The sequence below is a fragment of the Macaca thibetana genome, chromosome X, assembly GCF_024542745.1.
Source record: "Macaca thibetana thibetana isolate TM-01 chromosome X, ASM2454274v1, whole genome shotgun sequence".
NCBI classification, from domain to species: Eukaryota; Metazoa; Chordata; class Mammalia; order Primates; family Cercopithecidae; genus Macaca; species Macaca thibetana.
The window spans coordinates 2,111,966-2,139,495 of record NC_065598.1 but is presented as its reverse complement, the minus strand read 5'-3'; the positions used below and the strand labels follow the sequence as shown (position 1 = coordinate 2,139,495).

General features: G+C 59.8%; 1 protein-coding gene across 3 annotated transcripts in view; it reads right to left on the bottom strand.

Annotated features, from left to right (window-relative positions):
- LOC126946849 (serine/threonine-protein phosphatase 2A regulatory subunit B'' subunit beta) overlaps window positions 1-27,530 on the bottom strand; it is a 209,458-nt gene that overhangs the window by 18,013 nt on the left and 163,915 nt on the right. The window contains exons 2-3 of one of the 3 annotated variants that reach the window (XM_050777538.1): window positions 14,037-14,297; window positions 3,052-3,237 (exon numbers count right to left, since the gene is read on the bottom strand). In XM_050777538.1, the coding sequence (XP_050633495.1) occupies window positions 3,052-3,237; window positions 14,037-14,276 (426 nt within the window). In that variant the 5' untranslated portion in view covers window positions 14,277-14,297. Of the gene's footprint in view, window positions 1-3,051; window positions 3,238-14,036; window positions 14,298-18,545; window positions 20,282-20,945; window positions 21,782-27,530 lie in introns of those variants that run through there. The other 2 variants (XM_050777537.1, XM_050777540.1) reach the window with 2 other exon arrangements.

Genomic DNA, 27,530 nt, shown 5'->3' with positions numbered 1-27,530 from the left:
AGTCTGGAAGCCTCACCACCTTCGACGGCCACCAAGGCCGCCGCCGCCGCGCCTGAAGTGAGGTCACGCGGAAAGCTGCGTCCCGGGAGGAAAACGACACGGAGCGAGCACGTGAGAACCAGGCGCCGTGGCGGGGAAGCCCCGAGGGGAACGTGTGGGTCACGTGCAGGAACCTCACCGTGCTGCGTGAGTGGCTTGGTAGGACGCGAAGGGGACACAGCACGGGAGCCGCAGAAGAGGCGACCGACCCGGCCGGTGGCGTGCACCCTGCGTGTGGGGCTGGGCAGACTCGGCGAGGGCGAGTTCTCCACATAACCGAGGCTGTGCTGAAAAGGATGAAGCCGTCCCAGGTGCAAGCAAAGAGACTCTTCCCCGTGAAGGAACTCTCAGCGACATCCCACAGCTTCAAGAGCACGGAGGATAACACACTGGAAGCCGAGACACACGTGGAAAGTCGAGCGAGCCTGCCAGGGCGGGCAGTGGGTGCCCACTCCACACCGGACATGGAGACGGCACGGCTGTCACTACTTCTGTGGCACGTTTTTACCGAGACATGAAACAATTCTTAACGTGTGTGGTGTTTTAAATTACAGCATACTAGGTAAATATTAGCTTTTTTCATTCACTCCACGTTTGCAACCAACTGTAAGAAAGTTTCTAGTATTTCAACAAAAGCAACTACAGAGTGACCCTAATTTTCCTTGTAAGGTGGCTTTGCATGCTCGCAGCTTATCTGGTCCTTACACGGCCCCACACTGCCGTGCAAGACGACGCCACCTCTACAGATACGGACTTAGTAAGAACAAATACCCAAGTGTAAAACAGCATGCTAATTTTTCTCTCAGAAATGCAAGATGTATGCATGTTCATCCTCATACACACATTCGCGTGTACTTGCTCATATTAAAAGCTAAAACGACAATAAGAGGGTAAACTAAAGCTACGGGAACTCTTACCTCGGGGGGAGAAACAGCGCAGACAGGGACGGAACCTGGACTTACCCAACTGTGTCTGCTTTGTTAGCGTTCACTTTGTAACCACAGAGGTTTTTTTTTTTTTGAGATGGAGCCTCGCTCTGTCACCCAGGCTGGAGTGCAGTGGCCGGATCTCAGCTCACTGCAAGCTCCGCCTCCCGGGTTCACGCCATTCTCCTGCCTCAGCCTCCCGAGTAGTTGGAACTACAGGCGCCCGCCACCTCGCCCAGCTAGTTTTTTTTGTATTTTAGTAGAGACGGGGTTTCACCGTGTTAGCCAGGATGGTCTCGATCTCCCGACCTCGTGATCCGCCCGTCTCGGCCTCCCAAAGTGCTGGGATTACAGGCTTGAGCCACCGCGCCCAGCCGTAACCACAGAGGTTTTTACGTATTTATAAAACAAGACTTTGTAAAATACTTTAAAAGGACAGTCTCTAATAGAGAAAGGGGGGACACTTCCCAACGTGTTCTTTCAGACCCGTATTTCTCTAAAACCAAAAGCAGACAAAGGACTCACAAGAAAACTCTCAGGCAGTGTGTTCTCTGTGAATCCAGTTGCAAAAATTACTGGAATCCAGCAACATATGAAAGACACGAGACACACCGACCACATGGAATTTATGCTAGGAATGCAAGGTTGGTTTAACATCCCAAAACCCACTCATTTAATAGACTGTATTCATAGGTTAAAAATACAAAAACCGGCCGGGCGCGGTGGCTCACACCTCAATCCCAGCACTTTGGTGGCTCACACCTCTATCCCAGCACTTTGGGAGGCCGAGGCAGGTGGATCACTTGAAGTCAGGAGTTCCTGAATCAGCCTGGCCAATATGGTGAAACTCCATCTCTACTAAAAATATAAAAATTAGCCAGGCATGGTGGTACACACCTGTAGTCCCAGCTACTTGGGAGGCCAAGGCAGGAGAATCGCTTGAACCTGGAAGGTGGAGGTTGCAGTGAGCCGAGAGGGCACCATTGCACTCCAGCCTGGGCAACAGAGCAAGATTCTGCCTCAAAACAAACAAGCAAACTGAAAAAACAAAAACCTGCCCACTCCTGAGGACCGCCTTCACAGCTGCAGAGCTGGAGAGGGCTGGGGAGCAGGGGTCTCGCCCCGAGGGGCTCACGAGTACCGTGCACTAAGGCTCTGGGCTCTGACCTGGAGGGGTGGGAGCATCTGCCTTCCGGCGACTCCACCTGGAGGACGGAACGCTGGAGAGGTGGGCCCGGGTCCCTGGAAACACAATCGCCCACCAGGGGTCCAGACACACGTCCCTGGAGTGAGCCTTGCCTTGGTAACGCACAGACACTAAACCGAGCGTGCCCGATCTGCGGACGTCCACGCAGGCAGCCTGGAAAGCAGGCAGCTGAGAAGGAAAGCAGGCGGCAAATGACGAACATGGCGCCGCAGCACCCAGGGTGAGTCCAGAAATGGGCCCTCGGGGCCACTGCCGGGGGACAGGGGTCCACAGCCGCCCAGCCTGGGACGGCGGCTCCTCGGGCAGAAAGGGGCACGGCCAGGAGGGTGCTGAACGGCCTCAGGACGAGAATGCAGACGGAATTCCCACTTGAGTTTCAGATGCTTAAGAATTCACACAGCAGCGACCAGACAGCAAACCTCAGGCCACAACTGTAACCTCAGAGGAAACCTGGGCCACTCCCGCACACGTGACACGCACCCGCCTCGGCCGCTGGCCTCACTCATGCCCGTGTGACACACACCCACCTCGGCCACTCCAGCCTCTCCACCTCACCCTCACACGCTGGTGGCACCCGCCTCAGCTGCCCCACCTGACTCTCACACGTGTGACATGCACCTGCCTCGGCCGCCCCACCTCCTCACTCTCACGCGTGTGACACGCACCTGCCCCGGCCGCCCCACCTCACTCTCACGTGTGTGACACGCACCTGCCCCGGCCGCCCCACCTCACTCTCACGCGTGTGACACGCACCTGCCTCGGCCGCCCCACCTCCTCACCCTCACGCGTGTGACATGCACCTGCCCCGGCCGCCCCGCCTCACCCTCTCACGCCCGCAGTACCACCTCGGCTGCTCCACGTCACACGGGGGACACGCACCTTGGCCACCAGGCCCATGTCGTCCATGGTGGCTCTCTCGTGGGGGAGGCGGGCGAAGGCGCTCTCGATCTTGCTGATGGCGGCATCCACGTTGAGCGAGTCCTGCGGGCGTCCTCTGGGGAAGTAGAAGGTCGGAATGCTTTGGCTGCTGGCCGGGGGCAGACGCTCTTCTTTCCGCGTCTGAACCTGAAGAGTGACGGACAGCGCTCGGTTACAACCCGGGAGCATCGAACGCCTTCTCCACCCGGACAACACGAGGGGCCTCTCCGGGGCCGACGGTGCCGAGGCCGCCTGACCCCGGCCGGGAGAGGACACGCCGCAGTCCCTGTCGGGGACCACACGGGTACTGCACTGCAGGGGCCACCTCCGCCCAGGAGGACACACGATGCTGCCACGGACCCCATGCTGGGTGGCTGCTCTGCACCACTGAGCCCCCGCCACACCCCAAGGGCCCCGGGGACACGGGCAGCCGCACCCCAGACATCTGAGAGCCCAGCCAGGACCCACTCCCGACTCCCATGGGGCACAGCACAGACCCCACCACACCCGGCAGGGCCCCGGGGACACGGGCAGCCGCGCCCCAGGCGTCTGAGGGCTCAGACGTGGAGAGGCCCAGGTGCCGTCCACAGGCAGCCCTGCCCCTGGAGCCCGGGCGACTCACGTTCGGAGAGGCACAGGCAGGGCAGGCAACCGCACAGCCGGGCGAAGGGGCCGACCGCCGGGTACTGCTGTGGACACGCCTCAGCCCCTCACCCAGCCCCTCGCCCGCGCCCACGGGCTCTTGGCCCCACTCAGCATCAGCTCTCCCCTCACCCAGTACATCCACAGGCCCCAGAACACGCACTCAAAAGTCTCCTGCTTCAGTCTGTACACACAGCCTGCGAGGTGGACATTTGATCTCATCCCGTGATGCTGAAACACCGCCTGGAACGGTTAACGGCGTCAGCGACCGCACTGCGTCCTGCTCCACCAACCGCCCAGGGGACGGGCCGTGTCCTTCTCCACCATGACTACTGAGGGGACGGGCTGTGTCCTCCCCCACCAACTACCCAGGGGACGGGCCGCGTCCTCCTCCTCCACCAACTACCCAGGGGACGGGCCGCGTCCTCCTCCACCAACTACCCAGGGGACGGGCCGCGTCCTCCTCCTCCACCAACTACCCAGGGGACGGGCCGCGTCCTCCTCCTCCACCAACTACCCAGGGGACGGGCCGCGTCCTCCTCCTCCACCAACTACCCAGGGGACGGGCCGTGTCCTCCTCCACCAACTACCCAGGGGACGGGCGCGTCCTCCTCCTCCACCAACTACCCAGGGGACGGGCCGCGTCCTCCTCCATCAACTACCCAGGGGACGGGCCGTGTCCTCCTCCCCCACTAACTACCCAGGGGACGGGCCGTGTCCTCCTCCTCCACCAACTACCCAGGGGACGGGCCGTGTCCTCCTCCTCCACCAACTACCCAGGGGACGGGCCGTGTCCTCCTCCTCCACCAACTACCCAGGGGACAGGCTGTGTCCTCCTCCCCCACCAACTACCCAGGGGACGGGCCGTGTCCTCCTCCTCCACCAACTACCCAGGGGACAGGCTGTGTCCTCCTCCACCAACTACCCAGGGGACGGGCCGTGTCCTCCTCCTCCATCAACTACCCAGGGGACGGGCCGTGTCCTCCTCCTCCACCAACTACCCAGGGGACGGGCCGTGTCCTCCTCCACCAACTACCCAGGGGACAGGCCGTGTCCTCCTCCCCCACCAACTACCCAGGGGACGGGCCGTGTCCTCCCCCACTAACTACCCAGGGGACGGGCCGTGTCCTCCCCCACTAACTACCCAGGGGACGGGCCGTGTCATCCCCCACTAACTACCCAGGGGACGGGCCGTGTCCTCCCCCACTAACTACCCAGGGGACAGGCTGTGTCCTCCCCCACCAACTACCCAGGGGACGGGCCGTGTCCTCCTCCTCCATCAACTACCCAGGGGACGGGCCGTGTCCTCCTCCATCAACTACCCAGGGGACGGGCCGTGTCCTCCTCCTCCATCAACTACCCAGGGGACGGGCCGCGTCCTCCTCCACCAACTACCCAGGGGACGGGCTGTGTCCTCCTCCTCCAACTACCCAGGGGACGGGCCGTGTCCTCCTCCTCCACCAACTACCCAGGGGACGGGCCGTGTCCTCCTCCTCCAACTACCCAGGGGACAGGCCGTGTCCTCCTCCTCCACCAACTACCCAGGGGACGGGCTGTGTCCTCCTCCACCAACTACCCAGGGGACAGGCCGTGTCCTCCTCCACCAACTGCCGTGGAGGAGGGGTCCCGGGAGGAAGCCGGGGAGGAGGGTCCGATGGACCACAGCTCAGGGCCTTTGCAGCCACAATCCTGACTGCCGGGATCAATCCAGGCCTGGGTCGCAGCTCCAGTGTCCTCACAGAGAACACAGCCCACCCTGCTACTGCCACAGGACCCTCACCTCACGTCACAAGGGTCCCACACACAGCGCCCCAACGGTCCCCACCCTGCTGTCTCCACAGGACCCTCACCCCAGGTGAGACTCCGCTGCTTTACTCTGATCCCCATCTAGGAGGAAGGAGGCCGCCTCCGTGACCTGGGGCGGAGCAGGCTTCCCGCAGCAGGTGCCGACCGAGCGCTCCTTCAGCAGAGCTTTACCTTCCCGTGTGATTCAGAACGTGAGCTCTGTGCCCGGGGCAGGAGGTCTCTGCACCTCCCCGGGCCCACAGCGCACCTCCCCGGGTCCACGGCGCACCTCCCCGAGTCCACGGCGCACCTCCCCGAGTCCACGGCGCACCTCCCGGGCCCACGGCGCACCTCCCCAGGCCCACGGCGCACCTGCCCGGGCCCACGGCGCACCTCCCAGAGCCCACGGCACACCTCCCCGGGCCCACGGCGCACCTCCCCGGACCCACGGCGCACCTCCCCGTGTCCACAGCGCACCTCCCCGAGCCCACGACGTGTCCCCACAGCGGCGTCCTCCCATCTCCCTCCCGCCTCCTGCAGCGGGGGCCCCACCGTGGAGCCTGCGGCTCTTCCCCTCCATCACGCTGGGTTCACACCGCTCTGCTATCTGGGTTACGGAGGGGCTCTCGGGCTCCCGATTTTGGCAACAGAATGATGACCTGGACACACAAACCAACCTCCCTGCTGAAAAACCGCCAGGAACCCCGGACGGTGTGTTTCACAAGCGTCTTCCAGACGGCACCCCAGGCTGGCAGGACAAAGGACGCCTCAGGCCACGGCTGCGTGGAAGGAGGAGCCCAGGGAAGGCCGTGGAGCCTGAACAGGCTCTGCCTGCAGAAGCGTGGGCCGAGCGCGCTCACCCGAAATCGCTCAGTCTTGCAGGGCTCTGGGGAAGACGAGGCAAAACCCAGGGTCCTCGGGGGAAGCCGCCCTAAGTGCGGCGCCCAGAACACGGCACCTGCGGTGGGAAGAAGAACTCCAAGGACGTCCCCAGCGCGCCTCCGGCCCCGGGAAGCAAAGGATCAGCCTTCACCTGGAGCTGCCTGTAGGAGCTGCGCAGGGCGGAGCTCTCCCCCGAGAACTTACAGCCACAGCCGACTCTCCGGCAGGTTTGCAAACCAAGCCTACGTCACCAGGATGGTGCGCAAACCCTCAAACCGGCCGGGCACAGTGGCTCGTGCCTGCAATCCTGGCGCTTTGGGAGGCTGAGGGGGGCAGGATGCCTGAGCTGAGGAGTTCGAGACCAGTCTGGGCAACACGGCAAAATTTCACCTCTACTAAAAAAAAAAAAAAAATAGAAAAAATTAGCTGGGTTTGGTGGCAGGTGCCTGTAATCCCAGCTACTTGGGAGGCTGAGGCAGGAGAATCGCTTCAACCCAGGAGGTGGAGCTTGCAGTGAGCTGAGATCTGGCCACTGCACTCCAGCCCGGGTGACAGAGCGAGACTCTGTCTTAAAACAAAAAACAGAAAATTAACCAGGTGTGGTGGCGGGCACCCGTCATCCCAGCTACTTGAGGGGCTGAGGCAGGAGAATCGCTTAAACCCGGGAGGCAGAGGGTGCGGTGAGCTGAGATCCGGCCACTGCACTCCAGCCCGGGTGACAGAGCGAGACTCCGTCTCAAAAAAAAAAAAAAAAAAAAGAGATGAACACGTAGACACGTTTAGAGCAGAACGTACAGACTATACACACCATTAACAGACCATTCACATGCCGTTAACAGACACCGTGTGACGCAAAAGCTGAGCAAAAGCAGCCCGGAGAAGCCAAGAGCTCCCAAAGCGAAGGTCGGAATTGAAAGAAGGGATGAAGGGCGGTAACGACTGGGAAAACCTGGGCACGCTGACCACAGAAATCAGTGATAACAACGTACGTTCAATTCTTAAAAAAAAACTCAAAACAACAACTGTCAGTGAAATGGTGACTGGATGAGTGTGTGCCTGTTTGTGAGTTGGAGGAAAAGATATTGATTAATATTGGGCTTTGAAATAGTTAGTGAACATTCCTTTTTTTTTTTTCCTTTAAAGAGACGGGGGTCTCGCTATGTTGCCCAGGCTGGTCTTGAACTCCTGGCCTCCAGCGATTCTCCTGCCTCAGCCTCCCAAGGCGCTGGGATCACAGGGGTGAGGCACCGTGCCCGGCCAGCCGCCGATTCTGTGGGATAAACAGTGAGCTCGTAGAAAGCGTGTACCCCAAACGAGAGAAGAGGTGACGGAGCTGAAAAACAGCGGGCGCCTGTAGTCCCAGCTACTCGGGAGGCTGAGGCAGGAGAATGGCGTGAACCCGGGAGGCGGAGCTTGCAGTGAGCTGAGATCCGGCCACTGCACTCCAGCCTGGGCGACAGAGCAAGACTCCGTCTCAAAAAAAAAAAAAAAAAAAAAAAAAAAAAAAAAAAAAAAAACAGCGGGAGACAGGGATGCAGGATGAGACGTAAGAGTCCATCACACGGACGAGCAGACGACATGGACATCAATGAACCAAGTGTTCCGGTTACAAGGCAAAGATCTGGCTGCAGAAAGAAAACAGCACTTGTGTATACGAGAGACACAGGAGACAGAAGGACACAGGAGACACACGTGGCTTAAGGACCCAGAGGCTGCACATTTTTCTGAGGTGGAAAAAGACAGAGCAGGCAGACAGTAAAGCTGGCGTCGCCGTAACTAACATCCACGAAGTGACACGAGGCGATGGACAGACCCGGAGACGGACAGGCCACCGCAGAACACTGAAGAGGTCGGTCACGGGAGGACAGGATGACGCTAACTTTATCCGTGCCTGACAACGCAGCCTTGGCACCGATCGAGTAAACACCACTGGGCACAAACTCAGCACGCCAGGAAAGGAAGAGAACACCCACCCGGGGCACCGACACGGGGAAGGCCGGGACCCCCACCCTGGGCACCGACGCGGGGAAGGCCGGGACCACCGACCCTGGGCACCGACACGGAGAAGGCCGGGACCCCCACCCTGGGCACTGATGGGGGAAAGCTGGGACCCCCACCCTGGGCACCGACACGGGGAAGGCCGGGACCACCGACCCTGGGCACCGACACAGGGAAGGCCGGGACCCCCACCCTGGGCACCGACGCGGGGAAGGCCGGAACCACCGACCCTGGGCACCGACACGGGGAAGGCCGGGACCCCCACCCTGGGCACCTACACGGAGAAGGCCGGGACCCCCACCCTGGGCACTGATGGGGGAAAGCTGGGACCCCCACCCTGGGCACCGACACGGGGAAGGCCGGGACCACCGACCCTGGGCACCGACACGGAGAAGGCCGGGACCCCCACCCTGGGCACTGATGGGGGAAAGCTGGGACCCCCACCCTGGGCACCGACACGGGGAAGGCCGGGACCCCCACCCTGGGCACTGATGCAGGGAAGGCCGGGACCCCACCCTGGGCACCGACAGGGGGAAGGCCGGGACCCCCGCCCTGGGCACTGATGCAGGGAAGGCCGGGACCCCCGCCCTGGGCACCGACACGGGGAAGGCCGGGACCCCCGCCCTGGGCACTGATGGGGGGAAAGCTGGGACCCCCACCCTGGGCACCGACACGGGGAAGGCCGGGACCCCCGCCCTGGGCACTGATGGGGGGAAAGCTGGGACCCCCACCCTGGGCACCGACACGGAGAAGGCCGGGACCCCCACCCTGGGCACCGACAGGGGGAAGCTGGGGCCCCCACCCTGGGCACCGACACGGGGAAGGCCGGGACCCCCACCCTGGGCACCGACAGGGGGAAGCTGGGGCCCCCACCCTGGGCACCAACAGACGAGAGACGGAACAACAAACAGCACAGCCACCCATGCAGGCTCGGGATTTACAAGTTTAATCTCATGGACAGAAATAGACTCGGCCCCAGCACAGCTGCAGGGCACACATTCTTTTCAACACGCACAGCGCACTTGAGAAATGGCCGCCTCTCGGGCCGAGCAGCAGGTCTCAGTGGACTGTGAAGGAATCACAGGGACTGCGGCCCTGCCCCGAGCGTAGCCGGGGAGGCCAGGCATCCACGGTAAACACACAAGGAGCAAAAACAGCTGCCGGGATGTGGAAGAAGAATTCTAAAGTCAGCTGCCTCTTCGTTAAACAGTTCAGACAAACCAGAGGGGCCTCGGGCGGCCCGGCCACCCACTTTAAATCCTCCTCCACACGTGGACTTTACAAAGTGCTTCGTCAAGCGCCCGCCACCCGAAGCACACCGATCAAGGCGAGGCCCTGCCTCCCGACAAGCTATTTCTGTTGAGGGCACGGAGACGGCAGCTCCCTGACTCGTCACAATTCCAGTAGCCACAGATACGTGTCGCCCTCCCACAGCACACCCACAGTGTTGCAAAACACGTCCATATACGACCAAACACAAAGGCTGAGCCTAACACCGATATGCCGCCTGTTGCAGAAACAGAAATTCAAGCGCTTGATGAGTGCAGGTGAATTTCCCGAGAACACAGGCCACGTGCAACGGTCACACGTCCTCTGGTGACACCAGCCGCGGGCGGGACCCCCGCGTGTGCAGAGGGTGCGCACAGCAGGCCAGGCGCGGTGACCAGCAGGAAGGACCCTCGCCCCAACCCCAGCGGCACCAGACACCACGGTCAAGGCCACAGGGGAGGTGCCGGAGCAGCAGGGGGCCGGCGGAAGGCACGCTCAGTAGAGGCTGCAACACACAGCCGCGTCCCCAGGAGCCCCCAGCCTGCAGCGCGAGGCGGAAGCACGGGAGGCTGTGGGATGGGAGGAGGGGTTCGACCGGGACCCACACTCATGCACTCCAGCCGAGCCCCTCGCCCACCCAGATGGCGGCCACCCCCTGGAAGGCAGGGCCCGCTGCAAGCTCTGAGCATTCTTCTCCGCCCAGCACTCGACTGCCAGGGACCCTCTGCGAGGGCTGGTAGAGCGCTGCCAGCTACACCTGCAAACCACACGCTGGACGGCTAAACACGGAGTCAAAAACGTCGGTGTTTACACAGAGGAGCCGAACACGGAGGCGAGAGAGTCAGGCCCCGCGTGTGGGTTTAAAAATCCCCTCTCTAGCAAAGACGGAGAACCGCTGTGGAGGGATCAACACGGAAACGCAGCAGGTCCACGTGTCTGAGTCGGCCAGAGCTCACGGGGCTAACGTTCACTCAGACACACGACTGCGGCCGAGCCACGGGGCCTCGACGGACGCCGAGAGACACTGGGGGTGCCCTGCACCCACCCCTGCGGCCCAGGCGCCGGCACCTGCACCCACCCCTGCGGCCCAGGCGCCGGCACCTGCACCCACCCCTGCGGCCCAGGCGCCGGCACCTGCACCCACCCCTGCGGCCCAGGCGCTGGCACCTGCACGCACGGCTGCAGTGAGGTGTGAGTCTCCACAGAGCTCGGAAGGCTGGGCCGGGGGACGTGGGGGTCATTCTGTCCACCAGCCGGGGGGGACAGTGGATGCTGGGCACCACAGCGAGGGGAGGATCTGGCCCCTCCCTGCGTCCACAAGCCCCTGGCGGATACTCCTGAGCCTGGTCTTGTGTGTGGGTATTCCCGCCCGGGCTTCTGTTTCCTGTTAACCCCCCTCGCTGCGCTGCGGCTCCCTGCCAGGTGGGGAACCCGCTCTACCTTCTCCCTGCCACTGCCCAGGGAGCGGCATCCTGGGCGGCATCCCGGCCAGACCAAAGGCTGCAAGGGTTCTAGCGACCACGGGCCCTGGGAGGGGAACAGCACGTGCTCTGGCGGTGAGAGCGGGTGCGTCGGGGATGCCCAGAGCCCAGGCTGCCACCACGCCGAAGTCGGCTCCAACCACAGCGGGGCTGCCGCGTTGGGCACGGCGCTTTCAGCCGTGGACGGTGCTGTGCAGGGTCTGTGCGTCCGCCCGCAGGACCCCGTGGGGACGCTGGACAGTGTCTGTGTGACCAGGACCGGTGAAGAGGAGCATCTGTGTGTGAACCAGTGTGTGGGGAGCGGGAGAGTCACTCCCCAGGCAGGGAGGGCCAGGCTGGGGCAGCACAGCTGTCCTGGGCTGGGAACAAGGTCTGAGCGGTCCTGCTGTTGCCCGGGGACAGGAGGCCCGAGAATCCCTGGGCACAGACGCAGGCAGAGTGGCTCCAGCAAGAAGAGCTTGGCCAGGCAGCTGCATGGCCACGCTCCAGGTACACGCTGGGTCCTACAGTGAGAGCGTGTGCCGTGTAACACGCGGTCGTCACACGGGGCTGCCCGGACCCACGGCGAGAGTACGTGTAACACGCGGTCGTCACACGGGGCTCCCCGGACCCACGGCGTGAACGCATGCTGTTCCCCTCCCAAGGCTGGCGGTCGCTGACCCCCCCAAACCGGGTTTGGTTTGGCAAGGATGCCGGTGACTGGGAAGTGGGCAGTGACCGGGAGGAGGAGGAGCCGGGGTTCACCAGCCGGGCAGGGAGCATCCGCCAGGGGGTTTGCAGGAACAGAAGCCCAGGCGGGACGTCTGCACATTCGGAAGAACAAGCTCAGGAGCACCCACCAGAGGCTCGTGGCTGCAGAGTCTACGTCAGCCGCGGAAGGCTGTGCCTGTCACGGGACCCCTGAGACAGCACCGTGCTGCCCAGCCTGCAGCGTCCCAGGGCGGAGGCGCGGCCCCCAGACACGTCCAGTGGCTCCAACGCCGATGCTCCCCGACAACCCTCCTGAGGGTGTGTCCAACTGGGGGGACCTGACAGAGCCCACGTTCACGCGGGGAGTGAAAGCAGACAGGAAACGCCCGCTTGTCTCCCAGCACCGCCCCCACAAATACCCCAAAATAAGCCCGTGATTCCTCCACCACCCCTCAGACAGCACGCATTTCACACAACGTCTGTCCTCACTCCCTGAACACGTGGAAACCGATTCTCTGTAAAAGGAAACAAACTTCTGTAAACGGAATTCACGGTTTCCCAAAAAGTGACTTTTAAAAAACAAACAGTCCTGCTAAAACGACGCAGACTGTGGGGAACGGGCTCTGCCTCCTGGAGGTGGACACTGAGGTGCATCGTCACCCCAGCCCCCCGCAGAAGAGCCAGGGCCCCGCTCTAGGGCAGAAGGGCTGCTTCATCCAGCCACGGGCGAGCTCATCACCTGACTCTGCAACCAGCAAACACGCACCTGCCACCGTCTAACGCAAATCCCGCACGGGGCTGATTCTCACTCTCATGGTCTGCAGGTTAAGACCATTTTAACAAAACCAGCCTTGCCCTTATCCACTTACAGGCAAAATGTCAAAACCTGGAAGACAGAGGTCAGACAAAACTCTGAAGGAGTGTAAAAGTTGATGTGATCTGAGAGAAAAAATTTCAATTAAAATATCAACAGAAAGAAGTGGGTCTCCCTCCCCCTAAAAGCAGGATGCTCTGGTTCAACTTGAGGTTTAGGCCACCAGTTCCAGACTCCTGGAACCGAGTGTGAAAAGTGGGTCTGATGGACCCCGTGGGTGTGAGGCGCCCGCCACGCACCCCCTGCCTGGATGAGACTCGGATCAGATTCGGCCACAGCCAAACCCTAAGTTCTCAAATTATATCGGGGCTGTCCCGGGAAGACTTACACGTTTAAACCACATGGTACTCGTAAAACTAACTTATACAATATACACGGCGTGCACACACAAATGTTACCTCCCTGAGCACTAGTGAGAACTGAGATTAAATTTCAAAGCCGGCTGGGGCCGAGGCTCATGCCCCTAATCCCAGATCCAGGTGGGCGGATCACCTGAGGTCAAGAGTTCAAGACTAGCCTGGCCAACATGGTGAAACCCCGTCTCTACCACAAACGCAAAAACTAGCTGGGCCTGGTGGCAGGTGCCTGTCATCCCAGCTATTCCGGAGGCTGAGGCAGGAGAATCACTTGAACCCGGGAGGCGGAGGTTGCAGTGAGCCGAGATGGCGCCGCTGCACTCCAGCCTGGGCAACAGAGAGACAACGTGTCAACATAAATAAATAATAAATAAAAGTAAAAATAAATAAATTTCAAAGCCGGCAAGTGACTGACTGAAACCACGCTGCATAAATAGCACGGTATGTGAGCGATATCTCAACCGACTCTTTTGAAGCAGTTAGCCAGTGGGAAGGAACGCGGGGCATTGCAGTCACGCCGGGGAAGGTGCACCCGCCCGACGCCTTGACAAAGGGTGAAGGAGTTTCCCGGGGTTTGTTACCAGCGGCGCAAGGTGTTATTTAAATTAAAAATCTGCCTGCAGAGATGCCTCCCAGGCACTGACGGTTCTCACCCCCCCACCCCCCTGCCTTGGTGGATCCCAGCGAGGCGCGCACTCACAGCCAAAACTCCCGGGAAAGAAGCGGGGGCTCTTTCCAAAGCCCGGGTTTGCTAACAAGCTTGGCACAGCTTCCCAACGAGCAGCACCCGGTTTTCGGCGGCGTGTGCGGCCCGAGCGGGTCCCCCGCGCCCGCGACTGGTGCTGAAAATCTGGGGTTCGGTCCCCGCCACGCGACAGCGGGTGCACGGCCAGCAGCGGCGAGGGGGGCCCGCGCGGGGCCGGGAGGCCTCGCCCGGTGTGGGGCAGCCGCGGGGCGCGCGGGGCTGACCTGCTGGAAGGCCTTCAGCCGCTTCTTGAACCGCGAGGGCAGCACGAAGTCGCATCCGCGGGCCAGCGAGGCCAGCTCCTGGCGCAGGTCGGGGTCCTGGCGCAGCGAGCGCTCGCGGAGCCGCATGCCGTCGGCGCGCAGGGCTCTCCGCGGGCCGGGCCGGGCGCTGCGCTCTCGGGGCAGGGCCGGGCCGGGGCCGGCGGGGCGCTGCAGGCGGGGCCCGGGCTCAGCGCGCTCCATGCGTCGCCCGCCAGGCGCTCTGGGGCCGGGGCCCGCGCCGCGCGCATTCCTCTGGCTGAGGAGGGCTCATGGCGCCGGGGGTGGCGGCGGCCGCCCCTCCTGACCCGCGACTGTGCAGACCCGGCCGCCCCCGGCGCTGCTCTCCTCTCCTCCTTCTCCGCTCCCTGCACTGCCTTCCGCTCCCCCCGGTCCTCTCCTCTCCTCTCCCCGTTCGCTCCGGGCTGGGCCGTCCCGCAGGGCAGGGGGCGCTTTCTGCGCGGTCACGTGGCTCGCCCTGGAGCGCGCACCACAGGTCTCCGAGAGGAGAGCCCGGGCGGAGCGCGCACCAACAGGTCCCCGAGAGAGCCTGGGCGGAGCGCGCACCAACAGGTCCCCGAGAGAGCCTGGGCGGAGCGCGCACGAACAGGTCCCCGAGAGAGCCTGGGCGGAGCGCGCACCAACAGGTCCCCGAGAGAGCCTGGGCGGAGCGCGCACCAACAGGTCCCCGAGAGGAGAGCCCGGGCGGAGCGCGCACCAACAGGTCCCCGAGAGGAGAGCCTGGGGACCCAGTCGAAGGCGCTCCCCCCGAGAAATAGGGTCCCCCCCCGGCCCATGACAACACCAGAGCTGGCTGCAGGCTCGGTGCCCGCTCCGGCCCGCCCCTCCAGAGCCCAGGGCGCGCCAGGTGCAGCTGCGCCTCCACAAACACACGCACGGCAGGCCCCGGGAGCCCCAGCATCAGGGCACGCCTGCATCTCCGCCCCTCCCCAAACTTGAAGAGTTTCTAGAATCCAGCTAAGCTGCAGTGGGCATCCAGGATCTCGTCTTCTCCGCCGCTGCTCACTGTGGTAACTGCACTGGCTTGCGACTGTATTCAGAACAAGAAAAGAGGGGCGGTGGAAAAGGGGGACGGGCCACGTTAACCGAGGATGAGCTGAGCTTCCGGGGCCTGCACCGTCATCCCACCGGGAAGGAGACAGGACACCTGCGGGCTGACGGTCAGAAACTGGCCACATCCCGGGTCCCCGATCAGGAAGGTCCTGCGTGACCGCCTGTGCCCGTTACAGTCAATGAACCTCCCTGGACGGGTCATTATCACCCCGAGGCAACAGCGTGCACGGGGCTCTCCCGCTGCCGCACACTCTGTTGAGTCTGCAGAAACGCAGAATGACACGGATCTACCACTGTGCGGTCATGCAGAGAAGCCCCTGCCCCGAAAAACGTCGTGTGGCACCGACGCACCCCTCCCTCCCTCCTAACCCCTGATCTGTTTCCTGTCTCCATCGTTTTCCTTTTCCCGAGTGTCCTAGACTTGGAACCAGCAGTCTGCAGCCATCTCAGACTGGCCTCTTCTCCTGCAACCTTCCACACCACCTCTCACGCCCACCGCAGCTCCCCACCCTCAACGCCCCTTCCCACTCCTCTTAGGGGGACGCCCCTCTCCACGTCCTTCTCTTCCACCTCTCTCCCTTCTCCAGCCGTCCCTGCATCCCTCCATCCTTCTCATTTCCCTACTGTCCTTGAGGATTCAGAAGTCGGCCTCTGACCCCCTCTAAGTCTCCAAACAGAAGCTTAAAGACAGCCCCAGAGGCAGTGTGCTCAAACCACCAGGAGACGATTTAAATAAGTGCGCCCAGTCCTCCACGATGTGGGGTGCAAACTCACAGGGCAGAGGCGCCGCCCAGTCCCCCACGATGCGGGGCGCAAACTCACAGGGCACAGGGCAGAGGCGCCGCCCAGTCCCCCACGATGCGGGGCACAAACTCACAGGGCAGAGGCGCCTCCCAGTCCCCCACGATGCGGGGCGCAAACTCACAGGGCACAGGGCAGAGGCGCCGCCCAGTCCCCCACGATGCGGGGCACAAACTCACAGGGCAGAGGCGCCGCCCAGTCCCCCACGATGCGGGGGCGCAAACTCACAGGGCAGAGGCGCCTCCCAGTCCCCCACGATGCGGGGCGCAAACTCACAGGGCACAGGGCAGAGGCGCCGCCCAGTCCCCCACGATGCGGGGCGCAGACTCACAGGGCACAGGGCAGAGGCGCCACCCAGTCCCCCACGATGCGGGGCGCAGACTCACAGGGCACAGGGCAGAGGCGCCGCCCAGTCCCCAACCATGCGGGGCGCAAACTCACAGAGCAGAGGTGCCGCCCGTTGAGTTCAGACCATCACCACACACGGACGGCCTCCCAAACGCAGCTGGGGGAACCAGATTAGGAGCCAACCTCCTGCGATCTCCCTCCCAAAGTCAAAGATCAAACCCGAAATGTGGGGGCAGCCAGCCCATGGAGGTGCGATCCTCACGCTCAGGCCACGCGCCCCGTCCTGTCACGCCGGGTGACACACGCCCCTGCGGACTTTACTGCCACGTTTCCTCTTTCCGTACAAGGCTTTTGGAACACGGCCGGGCGCGGTGGCTCACGCCTGTCATCCCGGCACTTTGGGAGGCCGAGGCGGGCGGATCACCTGAGGTCAGGAGTTCAAGACCAGCCTGGCCAACATGGTGAAACCCCGTCTCTACTAAAAATACAAAAATTAGCCAGGTGTAGTGGCGGGCACCTGTAGTCCCAGCTGCCTGGGAGGCTGAGGCAGGAGAATCATCTGAACTGCAGCAGGTGGAGGTTACAGGGAGCTGAGACTGTGACATTGCACCACAGCCTGGGAGACAAGAGCGAAACTCCACCTCAAAAAAAAAAAAAAAAAAAAAAAAAAAAAGCAGGTCATCGACATGAAGTTCTTACTTCCCCTTGTAACAACTTACTTTAAAGGTGCATTTAGGGTGCCCCCAGCAGAAGCACCCTGGCTTGCATCATCAGCCCATCGATACTGGCATTTCCTTTCCTTTTCTTTTTTTTTTTTTTAGAGACAGGGTCTCACTTTGTTGCCCCGGCGGGAGTGCAGTGGCACAGACATAGCTCACTGCAGCCTCGAACTCCTGGGACCCTCCTGCCTCAGCCTCACAAGCAGCTGGGACTTCAGGCATGAACCACCATGCCTGGCTGATTTTATTATTTTATAGACACGGGGGAGTCTCGCTATGTTGCCCAGGCTGGGCGCAAACTCCTGGCCTCAAGTGATCCTCCCTCCTCGGCCTCCCAAAGTGCTGGGATTCAGCCACCGCACCCGGCCAACGCTCACATTTTCTAATTTGTACGACGGGTGTCTCTTCCCCAGAGATGGGAGGGAGCCATTGCAAGCACCGCTTTCAAACACACAGTGCAATCTCTCTGCTCAGGAACGGTGAAGGTGCAGATGACGTAAAACAGCCACGGCAGCGCTGGTTACGTCCGCTTTGAAAGTGCCACATAATGTTTTCACAACGGACATGCCTTCCCTTTCACCTTTGCCTGGGGAGTCCAACGGACCTAGAACAAACCCTCCCGACAGCTCATACCCAATCTTGTACCTGTGTGGGTGAGAAAAAGCTGTTTCATTTATGAAAATCTTTTCCGCATCCCTTTTGTCCCAATGAACAGACACATCCTTCTAAGTTATTCACTTCTGAAGCCAGCCACGGGTCCCAAACAGGAAGACACGTTTAAAGCAAACTTGAGGTCCCAGACAAGCTCAGTCACGGGCGCCACGCCATGATCCACACGCATCCTTCCTTCTGCTTCTCTCGTTAGACCACTCCAGTCGCTCAACACGACCTGAACATCTTACCCTTTTTCTTTTTTTTTTTCTTTTTTTTGAGACAGAGTCTCTCTGTTGTCCAGGCTGGGGTGCAGTGGTGTAATGTCGGCTCACTGTAACCTCCGCCTCCCGGGTTCAAGTGATTCTCCTGCCTCAGCCTCCTGAGTAGCTAGGATTACAGGCACGCACCACCATGCCTGGCTCATTTTTGTATTTTTGGTGCAGATGGGGTTTCACCGTGTTGGCCAGGCTGGTCTTGAACTCCTGACCTCAGGTGATCCACCCGCCTAAGCCTCCCAAAGTGCTGGGATGACAGGCATGAGCGACTGTGCCTGGTCTCATTTTCACACTCTGCCCGTCATCCCTCCTGGAGCGGCCTCCCTTGGTCCTGCGCCCCCATACCCAATAAACTCAGTGCATTTCCCAAGTCCCGCTACTCACTTCCTCCTCAAAACTTTCTCCAGGAGAGAAACGACCTCTCCCTGCTGTGAACACCTTCGGAACTTAATTTCCTCTTGTTAGAGGCTTGTTGCCCGATGTACAGAATATATCATCTTTTCCCATGCACCCAGACGGCCTTGTTTGCACAGACCTGACCTTCTGTCGATATTCCCAGCCGTAGGAGAATTCATGCAAAGTCACAACATTCAAGCATTTACCTTAGTGTCTGGCTGTCATTCAACACGTTTAACGACAAAATGGCAGCTCATCGGCAACCGGGAGAGCACATTGGGCCGGAGCTCAAGAGATGCGTCCTGGGGCCCTGAGTCCCCTCCTGGATCGGGATCGGGAGGGCCTGAGCCAGGCGGTCTCCAAGCTGCCTCCATTTCTGGTTCACGTTTTCATCCACACGTACTTTTGGAAAACGTTCTAGATCGATCAGAACACGTCGGACAACCACCAGGAATTTAGAACCCAAGGAGCTCACCTCGGATTGCCACCCACCTCTCCCTCAGCAAGTAGAGGCTGGACCATTGGGGCTGGAAAACTATGGTGTTACATAAATAATCACTGCGTGACATGCTTATTAGTGCTGCTGATGGGAGGCTAGTGTTGAGCTGAAAAAATTTCAAATGGTATAAACAAGTTCCAAGGGAATATTCTGAGTATTTCAGGCTTAAACTGCATAATATAAAACGACAGGAAGCATTTTTAAAAATACACTGCTGTCGGCGGGCACATCCCAGCACCTTGGGAGGCCGATGTGGGCAGATCACGAGCTCAAGAGATTGAGATCATCCTAACAAGGTGAAATCCCATCTCTACCTAAAATACAAAAAAATAGCCAGGTTTGGTGGCGGTGGGCGCCTGTAGTCCCAGCTACTCGGGAAGCTGAGGCAGAACGGCGTAAACCCGGGAGGCGGAGCTTGCAGTGAGCCCAGATGGTGCCACTGAACTCCAGCCTGGGCGATAGAGCAAGGCTCCGTCTCAAAAAAAAAAAAAAAAGAGACTGATTGCAATCACTTTATCCTGATAACCACCTACCACGGACTGGTTCTGGCAGGTTTAGAGGGGCTGCAAACTTGCTTCACCTTTTGACCTGGGGGGGCCTAACTATACTGCCTTTAAATGTTAAGTCTCCACTGCAATATCAACTTGGGAGTAGGTAACATGCATATTTGTTCAACACCCATGTGTCAGGACTCCCTTGGTGAAAATCCATAGCGCTTCCTGTAACTTCTTGCATACATACACTTGGCCAACCCACTGAGCATAAATTCCTGTCTCATCTTTTCTTCCCCCCAAGTGCTTGCTTTTAGTTTAGTTTTGTTTTGTTTTTTCCGAGATGGAGTCTTGCTCTGTTGCCCAGGCTAGAGTGCAGCCTCAGCCTCCCAGCTTCTAGTGATTCTCCTGCCTCAGCCTCCCGGCTTAGCTGAGATTACAAGCACATTAGCCGGAGGCTGTGCATCTCACCTGCAGTGAATAATCACCTTCTGTGAAATTAAATGACGTTTAAGAAATACAGTACTCTGGGGAACATAGCAAGACCTCCTGTCTAGAAACAAAAACAAACAAAAAAACACAAAAATTAGCCTGGCGTGATGGTGCAGGCCTGTAATCCCAGCTACTGGGGAGGCTGAGGCAGGAAGTCCAGCTGTTTGTGCCACTGCACTCCAGTCTAGGAGACAGAACAAGACCCTATCTCCAAAAAAATTTCAAATAAAGGCCGGGCGCGGTGGCTCACGCCTGTAATCCCAGCACTTTGGGAGGCCGAGGCGGGCGGATCACAAGGTCAGGAGATCGAGACCACGGTGAAACCCCGTCTCTACTAAAAATACAAAAAATTAGCCAGGCGCGGTTGTGGGCGCCTGTAGTCCCAGCTACTCGGGAGGCTGAGGCAGGAGAATGGCGTGAACCCGGGAGGCGGAGCTTGCAGTGAGCCGAGATCCGGCCACTGCACTCCAGCCTGGGCGACAGAGCGAGACTCCGTCTCAAAAAAAAAAAAAAAAAAATTTCAAATAAACAAAAAAGGGGCCGGGCGCGGTGGCTCACGCCTGTCATCCCAGCACTTTGGGCGGCGGACGCGGGCGGATCACTTGAGGTCAGGAGTTCGAGACCAGCCTGGCCAATATGGTGAAACCCCATCTCTAGTAAAAATACAAAAATGAGCCGGACGTCGTGGCAGGTGCCTGTCATCCCAGCTCCTCGGGAGGCTGAGGCAGGAGAATCGCTTGAACCCGGGAGGCGGAGGTTGCAGTGAGCCGAGATCGGGCCATCAGCCCGGGCGACAGAGCAAGACCCCGTCTCACGATAAAATTAAATTAAATTAAAATAAAATAAAGAGAATGGAATAGAATAGCATCAAATAAAGAGGAAGAAAGCCTTTGTACCTTTATAAATTGTGTGATATTTAGGTGACAACTGTCAACGACGGAATGTTCAGCAGGTGCAACTTTCTGTGTGTGTGTGGGGGGGGGCGGGTCGGGGCGGGGAACAGACTCAATATGAAACCGTTTTGGGGTCTGACGCTCTCCCACCTGCCTCCACCGCGCAGCCACGCGTCCGCTAAGCTTCCAGAGCCACCTGCGCAGGTGTTAGCAGAAGGAAGAGTCACTTACTACTCTCGTCCCTGCGGATCTACGGGTGCCTCGAGCGTGGGGCGCGTTCCTGGGGCTGGAGGCGGCGCCCAGGGGCAGCGCGGGGCCCGGGCCGGGGGTTGCCGCGAGGTCGAGCCCGCCGGGTCTGGGGGCGGCGAGCGGGGCTGCGGGCCACACCCCGGGCAGCTCCCCGTCCCCCGCGGTCGGCGGGTCCCGCCCGGGCGCCTTGATCCGGCGCAGGCAGTCCTGCAGCATCCGCTGCGTGCCGGCCTCGCTGAGCCAGTAGAGGAACAGCTCGTCCACCTTCATCTTCAGCACCGGCTGCAGGACCTTGCCGGGCGGCATGGCGGGGGCTGGGCCCGGGGCGCCCCGGAACGCCCGCACCCCGCCCCGGGGGCTTCGGTCCGGCCCGGACGGACCCGGGGGATGCGAGCCCCGCCCGCTGAGGGGGCGCGGCGCAGGGAACAGGGCCCGCGCCTCGGGAACTGGGCAGACTCGCGGGGTTCGGGGAGACCGAGGACGGGGCGCGGTCCGGCCCGCGCCGCTCAGGGCAGCTTCAAAACGGGCGCGTCCCAAACAACGGCGCCCGCGTTCACGTCACTGCGCCGCGTCATCGCGACGACGTCATCACCGGGCGACGCCGCCGCTGGCCCCCGCGCGCACCGCGGCCCTCGGAGCCTTTGCAGGAGGCTTTGGTGGGGCCAAGCGGCTGCGGTCAGGACGGAGGAGGGGCTGTGGCGGCCGTCCCGCCCGAGCCCTTTCTGCGTTTAGGAATTTAAGAGGTGCGGCCCATGGCGGCGAGGCGGCCTTAGAGCGGCGGAGATGCGAGCATGCGCAGTGCGTGCCTGCCAGAGCGAGGGGAGGGGCAGCCTCCGCATGGAGCATGCGCCGTGCGTAGCGGTGGAGGCGCTTCGTTCGGGAGGCCGGTCGGGTGAGCATGCGCAGTGCCTGCCCGCGGGGCGCGAGGCAGAGGCTGGAGGGTGTGTGAGCGGGCGGGGCTGGGGGACGGGAGTGCGCCTGCGCAGTGGGAGGCACCGGGAACGAGCGAGCATGCGGGGTGCGCGCCCGCCGAGCTCGGGAGCGAGCGTGCGGCCTGCGGGAGCGCGCGGGGGAAAAATAAATGCAACTTTTCAATATAACGGGCTCCGTGGGACCCAAAGGGCCCCGTTTCTGTTAGCTTTGCTTATCAGACAGTAAAAACAGGTTGGAGGCGTTGGACCCCTGTAAACGTTGGAGCGCTGGGATGAGCGTCCACTGCTTTGAAAATTGCAAAAATCGTCTACGTCCGGGGATGTGACGTTAGTTCTTTAAATAACTTGACCCAGGAGTTGTGTCTGTTTGTGCTTTCAACAGTGTCCATCAAGACATTGCATTATCCTCTCTCTGGCACACATGCACCTCTTTCCTTTACGTCTTCCCCACCCCCCCCTTTTATTCATGTTTTTATCAAAATAGGGTTTCAGCTGGGTTTGCACCCTTTTAGAGTAAATTCAAGGTCTTTTATGAGCCAGGGTCTCCTACTTCTGAGCTGCATCAATCCAGCTAGACTCAATAAGTAACTCTTTTTTGGAGTTTTACGTATTTATTTATTTATTGAGATGGAGCCTCGCTCTGTTGCCCGGGCTGGAGTGCAATGGTGAGATCTCGGCTCACTGCAGCCTCTGCCTCCTGGGTTCAAGGGATCCTCCTGCCTCAGCCTCCTGAGCAGCTGGGATTACAGGCGCCCGTCACCACGCTTGGCTAATTTTTTGTATTTTTGGTAGAGACGGGGTTTCACCATGTCGGCCAGGCTGGTCTCGCACTCCTGACCTCAAATGATCCACACGCCTCGGCCTCCCAAAGTGCTGGGATTACAGGCGTGAGCTACCACGCCCGGCCTAAGTAACTCTTTTCGTTCGTTTGAGACAGGGTTTTGGTCTGTCACCCAAGCTGCGATCTTAGCTCAGTGCAGCCTTGATCTCCCGGCTCAAGCAATCCTCCAACCTCAGCCTTCCAAGCAGCTGGGACAACAGGCACACGCCACCATGCCTGGCTAATTTTTAATTTTGTTGTTGATAGGGAGAAGGTCTGGCTCTGTTGCCCAAGCTGGTCTCACACTCCTGGCCTCAAGCCCTCCTCCTGCCATTGCCTCTGTCTTGGCCTCCTGGGATTCCAGGCGTGAGCCACCGCGCCCGGCGTCAGTCACTCATCAACGACGGTTTTGTGTTGCGTCCGTCCTGATTTCAATCTCAGGTTGTGTTCCACGACCGGACATAAAAATCCGAGCGCTCTTGGTCAGAAGAGCCGCATCACGCAGGAATTCTGTGAACTTATTTTGACTAACCGGGAAGCACACGTGTGTGTGTGTGTGTGTGTGTGTGCGCGACGCCGTGATTTCTACGGGGAAGTGGATATATTAATACAGATCTCTGTTTAGAGTGTGTCTCCTACACAGGCATCTTTTCAAAGAACAAACGTGGTGTTCATTGAGTCCCTGTGTGAGGCATCACTGCGGTTGTGAGGGGGAAGGGTTCCTTTCAACGCTAGCACAAGAGAGCTTTATCTGCCAGGGTCCTGGGGCGCAGTGGCGAGGCCCAGGGCCAACAGGACAGAAATAAACTCAGGGCAGAAACAGAATGTTTCTTCAGTGTGCGCTGGGGCCTCGGCGCAGGCTCCGCTGTGGGAGAACAAAGAGGTGCTGTCGGGCCCCCAGGCTGGCAGGGCGTGAGGTGTGCAGAGCTTGCTGGCATGTGGCCAGCTCCAATTATCCAAGCTGCCCTACAGCAGGATGGACGCCCTGCCCGTTTGGGTCTGTCCGTCTTGCAGGGCTGCTGGGTGGCCAGCGGAATCGTCCTGGGGAGACAACGGTGAGGGCAGGCCGGGTGCAATGGCTCACGCCTGTCATCCCAGCACTTTGGGAGGTCGAGGCAGGAGGATTGTTTGAACCCAGGAGGTCAAGACCAGCCTGGGCAACATGGCAAGACCCCATCTCTAGAGAAAATGTAAAAAAGTTAGCTGGACATCGTCGTGTGCACCTGTGGTCCCAGCTACTCGGGAGGCTGAGGTGCGAAGATCGATTGAGCCTGGGAGGTTGAGGATTCAGTGAACCGAGATCTCACCACCGCTTTCCAGCCTAGGCAGGAGTGAAAGACCCTGTCCTTAAAAGCATTAATTTTTAAAAAGCAACCAGACGTGGTGGCTCACACCTGTCATCCCAGCACTTTGGGAGGCCGAGGTGCCGGGGGAACGCCTGAGGTCAGGAGTTCGAGGCCAGCCTGACCAACAGGGTGAAACCCCGTATCTACAAAAATTACTTGGGCATGATGGCGGGTGCTCGTCATCCTGGCTACTTGGGAGGCTGAGGCGGGAGAATCGCTTGAACCCGGGAGGCGGAGGTTGCGGTGAGCCGGCATCGTGCCACTGCAGTCCAGCCTGGGCGACAGAGCGAGACTCCATCTCAAAAAAATAAGTAAAAATAAAAAGCGAGAACGGGGAGGGAAGAGTAGAGAGGAAGATCCCGGAGCTTCCTTGGGGGGTGAGGAAGGTGGGAGCCACGACGGTTGTAGAGGGAGAGCAGCTCCTCCCTTCACCCACCTGAGCCCGGGTGTCCTGTGTGGCCACAGCCTCTGCAGCCCACAGGGCCCCACGTTGTGAGGTTCACACACCTGCAGCTGCTCAGAAGTGCAAACTCACCCCCTGCATGACGTGCTCTGGATATCAGTCGGCCTTCGCACCGCAGCCCTGGGTGGTTGATCGAACGCTAAAGCTCCAGACCTGGAGATGCCCCAGAGGAAGCGCCTGGCAGGTGTAGGATCTCCCTGGTCCTGGGCTGGCCCAAAGCTCCCAGCTAGGCGTATGCAGTGAGAGGTCAAACAGGGATCAAGTTTATATCTGCTGCTTGCATTCCGCATGATGACTTAAAAAAAGAAAAAAGAAAGAAAGAAAGAAATCCTGGCCGGGCGCGGTGGCTCACGCCTGTCATCCCAGCACTTTGGGAGGCCGAGGCGGGCGGATCACGAGGTCTGGAGAGCGAGACCAGCCTGACCAACACGGTGAAACCCCGTCTCTACTAAAAATACAAATGTCAGCCAGGCATGGTAGCAGATGCCGGTCATCCCAGCTACTCGGGAGGCTGAGGCAGGAGAATCGCTTGAACCCTGGAGACTGAGATTGCAGTGAGCCGAGATCATGCCATTGCAGTCCAGCCTGGGCGACAGAGCGGGACTCTGTCTCAAAAATAAAACAAAACAAACAAATAATCTCTGTTTCTGTCAGTTGACTCCAAAGCAGCCACAAATGCACGTAAGTTTGACGTAAAGTCAGTTTTCTCTCAAAGTAGCTATGAGTTTTGTGTGAAGGTTCTTTTCTTTTTCTCTGTTTTTTATTTTTTATTTTGGAGACAGAGTCTCGCTCTGTCGCCCAGGCTGGAGTGCAGTGGCGCGATCTCAGCTCAATCCAATTTCTGCCTCCCGGGTTCACGCCATTCTCCTGCCTCAGCCTCCCCAGTAGCTGGGACTACAGGCGCCCGCCACCTCGCCCGGCTAATTTTTTATATTTTTAGTAGAGACGGGGTTTCACCGTGTTAGCCAGGATGGTCTCGATCTCCTGACCTCGTGATCCACCCGCCTCAGCCTCCCAAAGTGCTGGGATGACAGGCGTGAGCCACCGCGCCCGGCCTTTATTTATTTATTTTTGAGACAGGGTCTTGCTCTGTCTGTCGCCCAGGCTGGAGTGCAGTGGTGTGATCATAGTTCTCTGTAGCCTCAACCTCCCAGGCTCAAGCAACCCTCCCACCTCACCCTCCAAGTGGCTGGGAACACAGGTATGTGCCACCACACCTGGCTAATTTTTGCATCTTTTTGTAGAGGTGGGCGTCTTGCTTTGTTGCCCAGGCTTGTCTCAAACTCCTGACCCCAAGCGATCCTCCTGCCTTGGCCTCCCAGAGTGCTGTGGTCACACCTGTAATCCCAGCGCTTTGGGAGGCCGAGGTGGGCGGATCACAAGGTCAGGAGTTCGAGACCAGCCTGGCCAATATGGTGAAACCCCGTCTGTATTAAAAATGCAAAAATTAGGCCGGGCGCGGTGGCTCACGCCTGTAATCCCAGCACTTTGGGAGGCTGAGGCAGGCGGATCACAAGGTCAGGAGATCGAGACCAGCCTGGTCAACACGGTGAAACCCCGTCGCTACTAAAAATACAAAAAACTAGCCGGGCGAGGTGCCGGGCGCCTGTGGTCCCAGCTACTCGGGAGGCTGAGGCAGGAGAATGGCGTAAACCCGGGGGGCGGAGCTTGCAGTGAGCTGGGATCCGGCCACTGCACTCCAGCCTGGACGACAGAGCGAGACTCCGTCTCAGGAAAAAGAAAAAAAAATGCAAAAATTAGCCGGATGTGGTGGCGGGCACCTGGAATCCCAGGTACCCGGGAGGCTGAGGCAAGAGAATGGCTTGAACCCGGTGGGGGCGGAGGTTGCAGTGAGCCGAGATGGCGCCACTGCACTCCGGCCTGGGCGACAGAGCGAGACTCCCTCCAAAAAAAAAAAAAAAAAAAAAAAAAAAAGACCGTAACTGTGTCGGGAAGAGGCCAGGCATTCTGACGGATGCCTCCTGCCAAACCTGCGAAAGGCAGGACGGAAAGGGTGCTGTGTGTCAGGGTTCCCAGGGACGTGAGCAAGCTGTGGGGCTTTTCATGAGCTCCCTGGAGAGACCGTGCCCGTGAAGGTATATTCCTGCCTCTTCGTCACTGCTTCAGGCCGTGTCCTCATCCATCTTCCAGAAACCAGGAACCCTTCACACGAGCCCCCGCTTTTGTCCCGAGCGGCCTCCGCCGCCACTTGCTTGGCAAAATAAAAGGTAAGTGGGAAAAGGCCCGATTTCCGTTTTCATCTCTAATTGAATCCTCTGCTGGCCTGTCGGTCCCCCACGGCCGTGTGTCAGGTTTTGACGACGAGGAAAAGAAACTCTGTGTTTTGATAATACGATCTTCAGCAAAACCTTCAACTCAGTTTCCTCTCCCCGGAGACGGTGTATCTTCCAGGGTTGAATGAAATCCCTTATTCACAGGGAACACGTTCCAATTTAGTCGGAATATTCAGCGTGCCGCCGCGGCCGCGGGGATGGATGGCGTGTGGAAATACCACGGCTCCAGCCATCAGACGTCCGCTACTGGAAGAAATAATGAAGGCCATTCAGTATTCTATCGGGGGCCGAAATGTGCCTTGCATGGCGAGGGCCCCGGCCTTCTCTGATTCCCTTACTCATCACATCTCCGTTTAAAAGGAAAAAAAAAAAAAAACGTCGTGTGGTCACCAATGAAGAATTAATGGAAGCGAGACCAGGCGACGGATGCGGGGCCGAGGGCCAGAGGCGGCCGCCACGTGCCGCTGTTTACATGAAGTCGCGGAGATTCCAGGGACCGGTGAGGTCGCCTTGTCAGAAGTTGCTGGGCCGGGTGCACCTGGCAACGATCGCCTAAGATGAATTTAGAAAAGGGGAAGATTAAATCTTTGGGGGTGATGGAGGATCAGAAGCCCATCCCGGCCGACACGGCCGTCGCCAGCCCGTGAGATGAGGTTTGTGACTTCCAGGGTGCGGACGGGGCTCAGAGCCGGGGGTGGGACCGTGTCAAGCC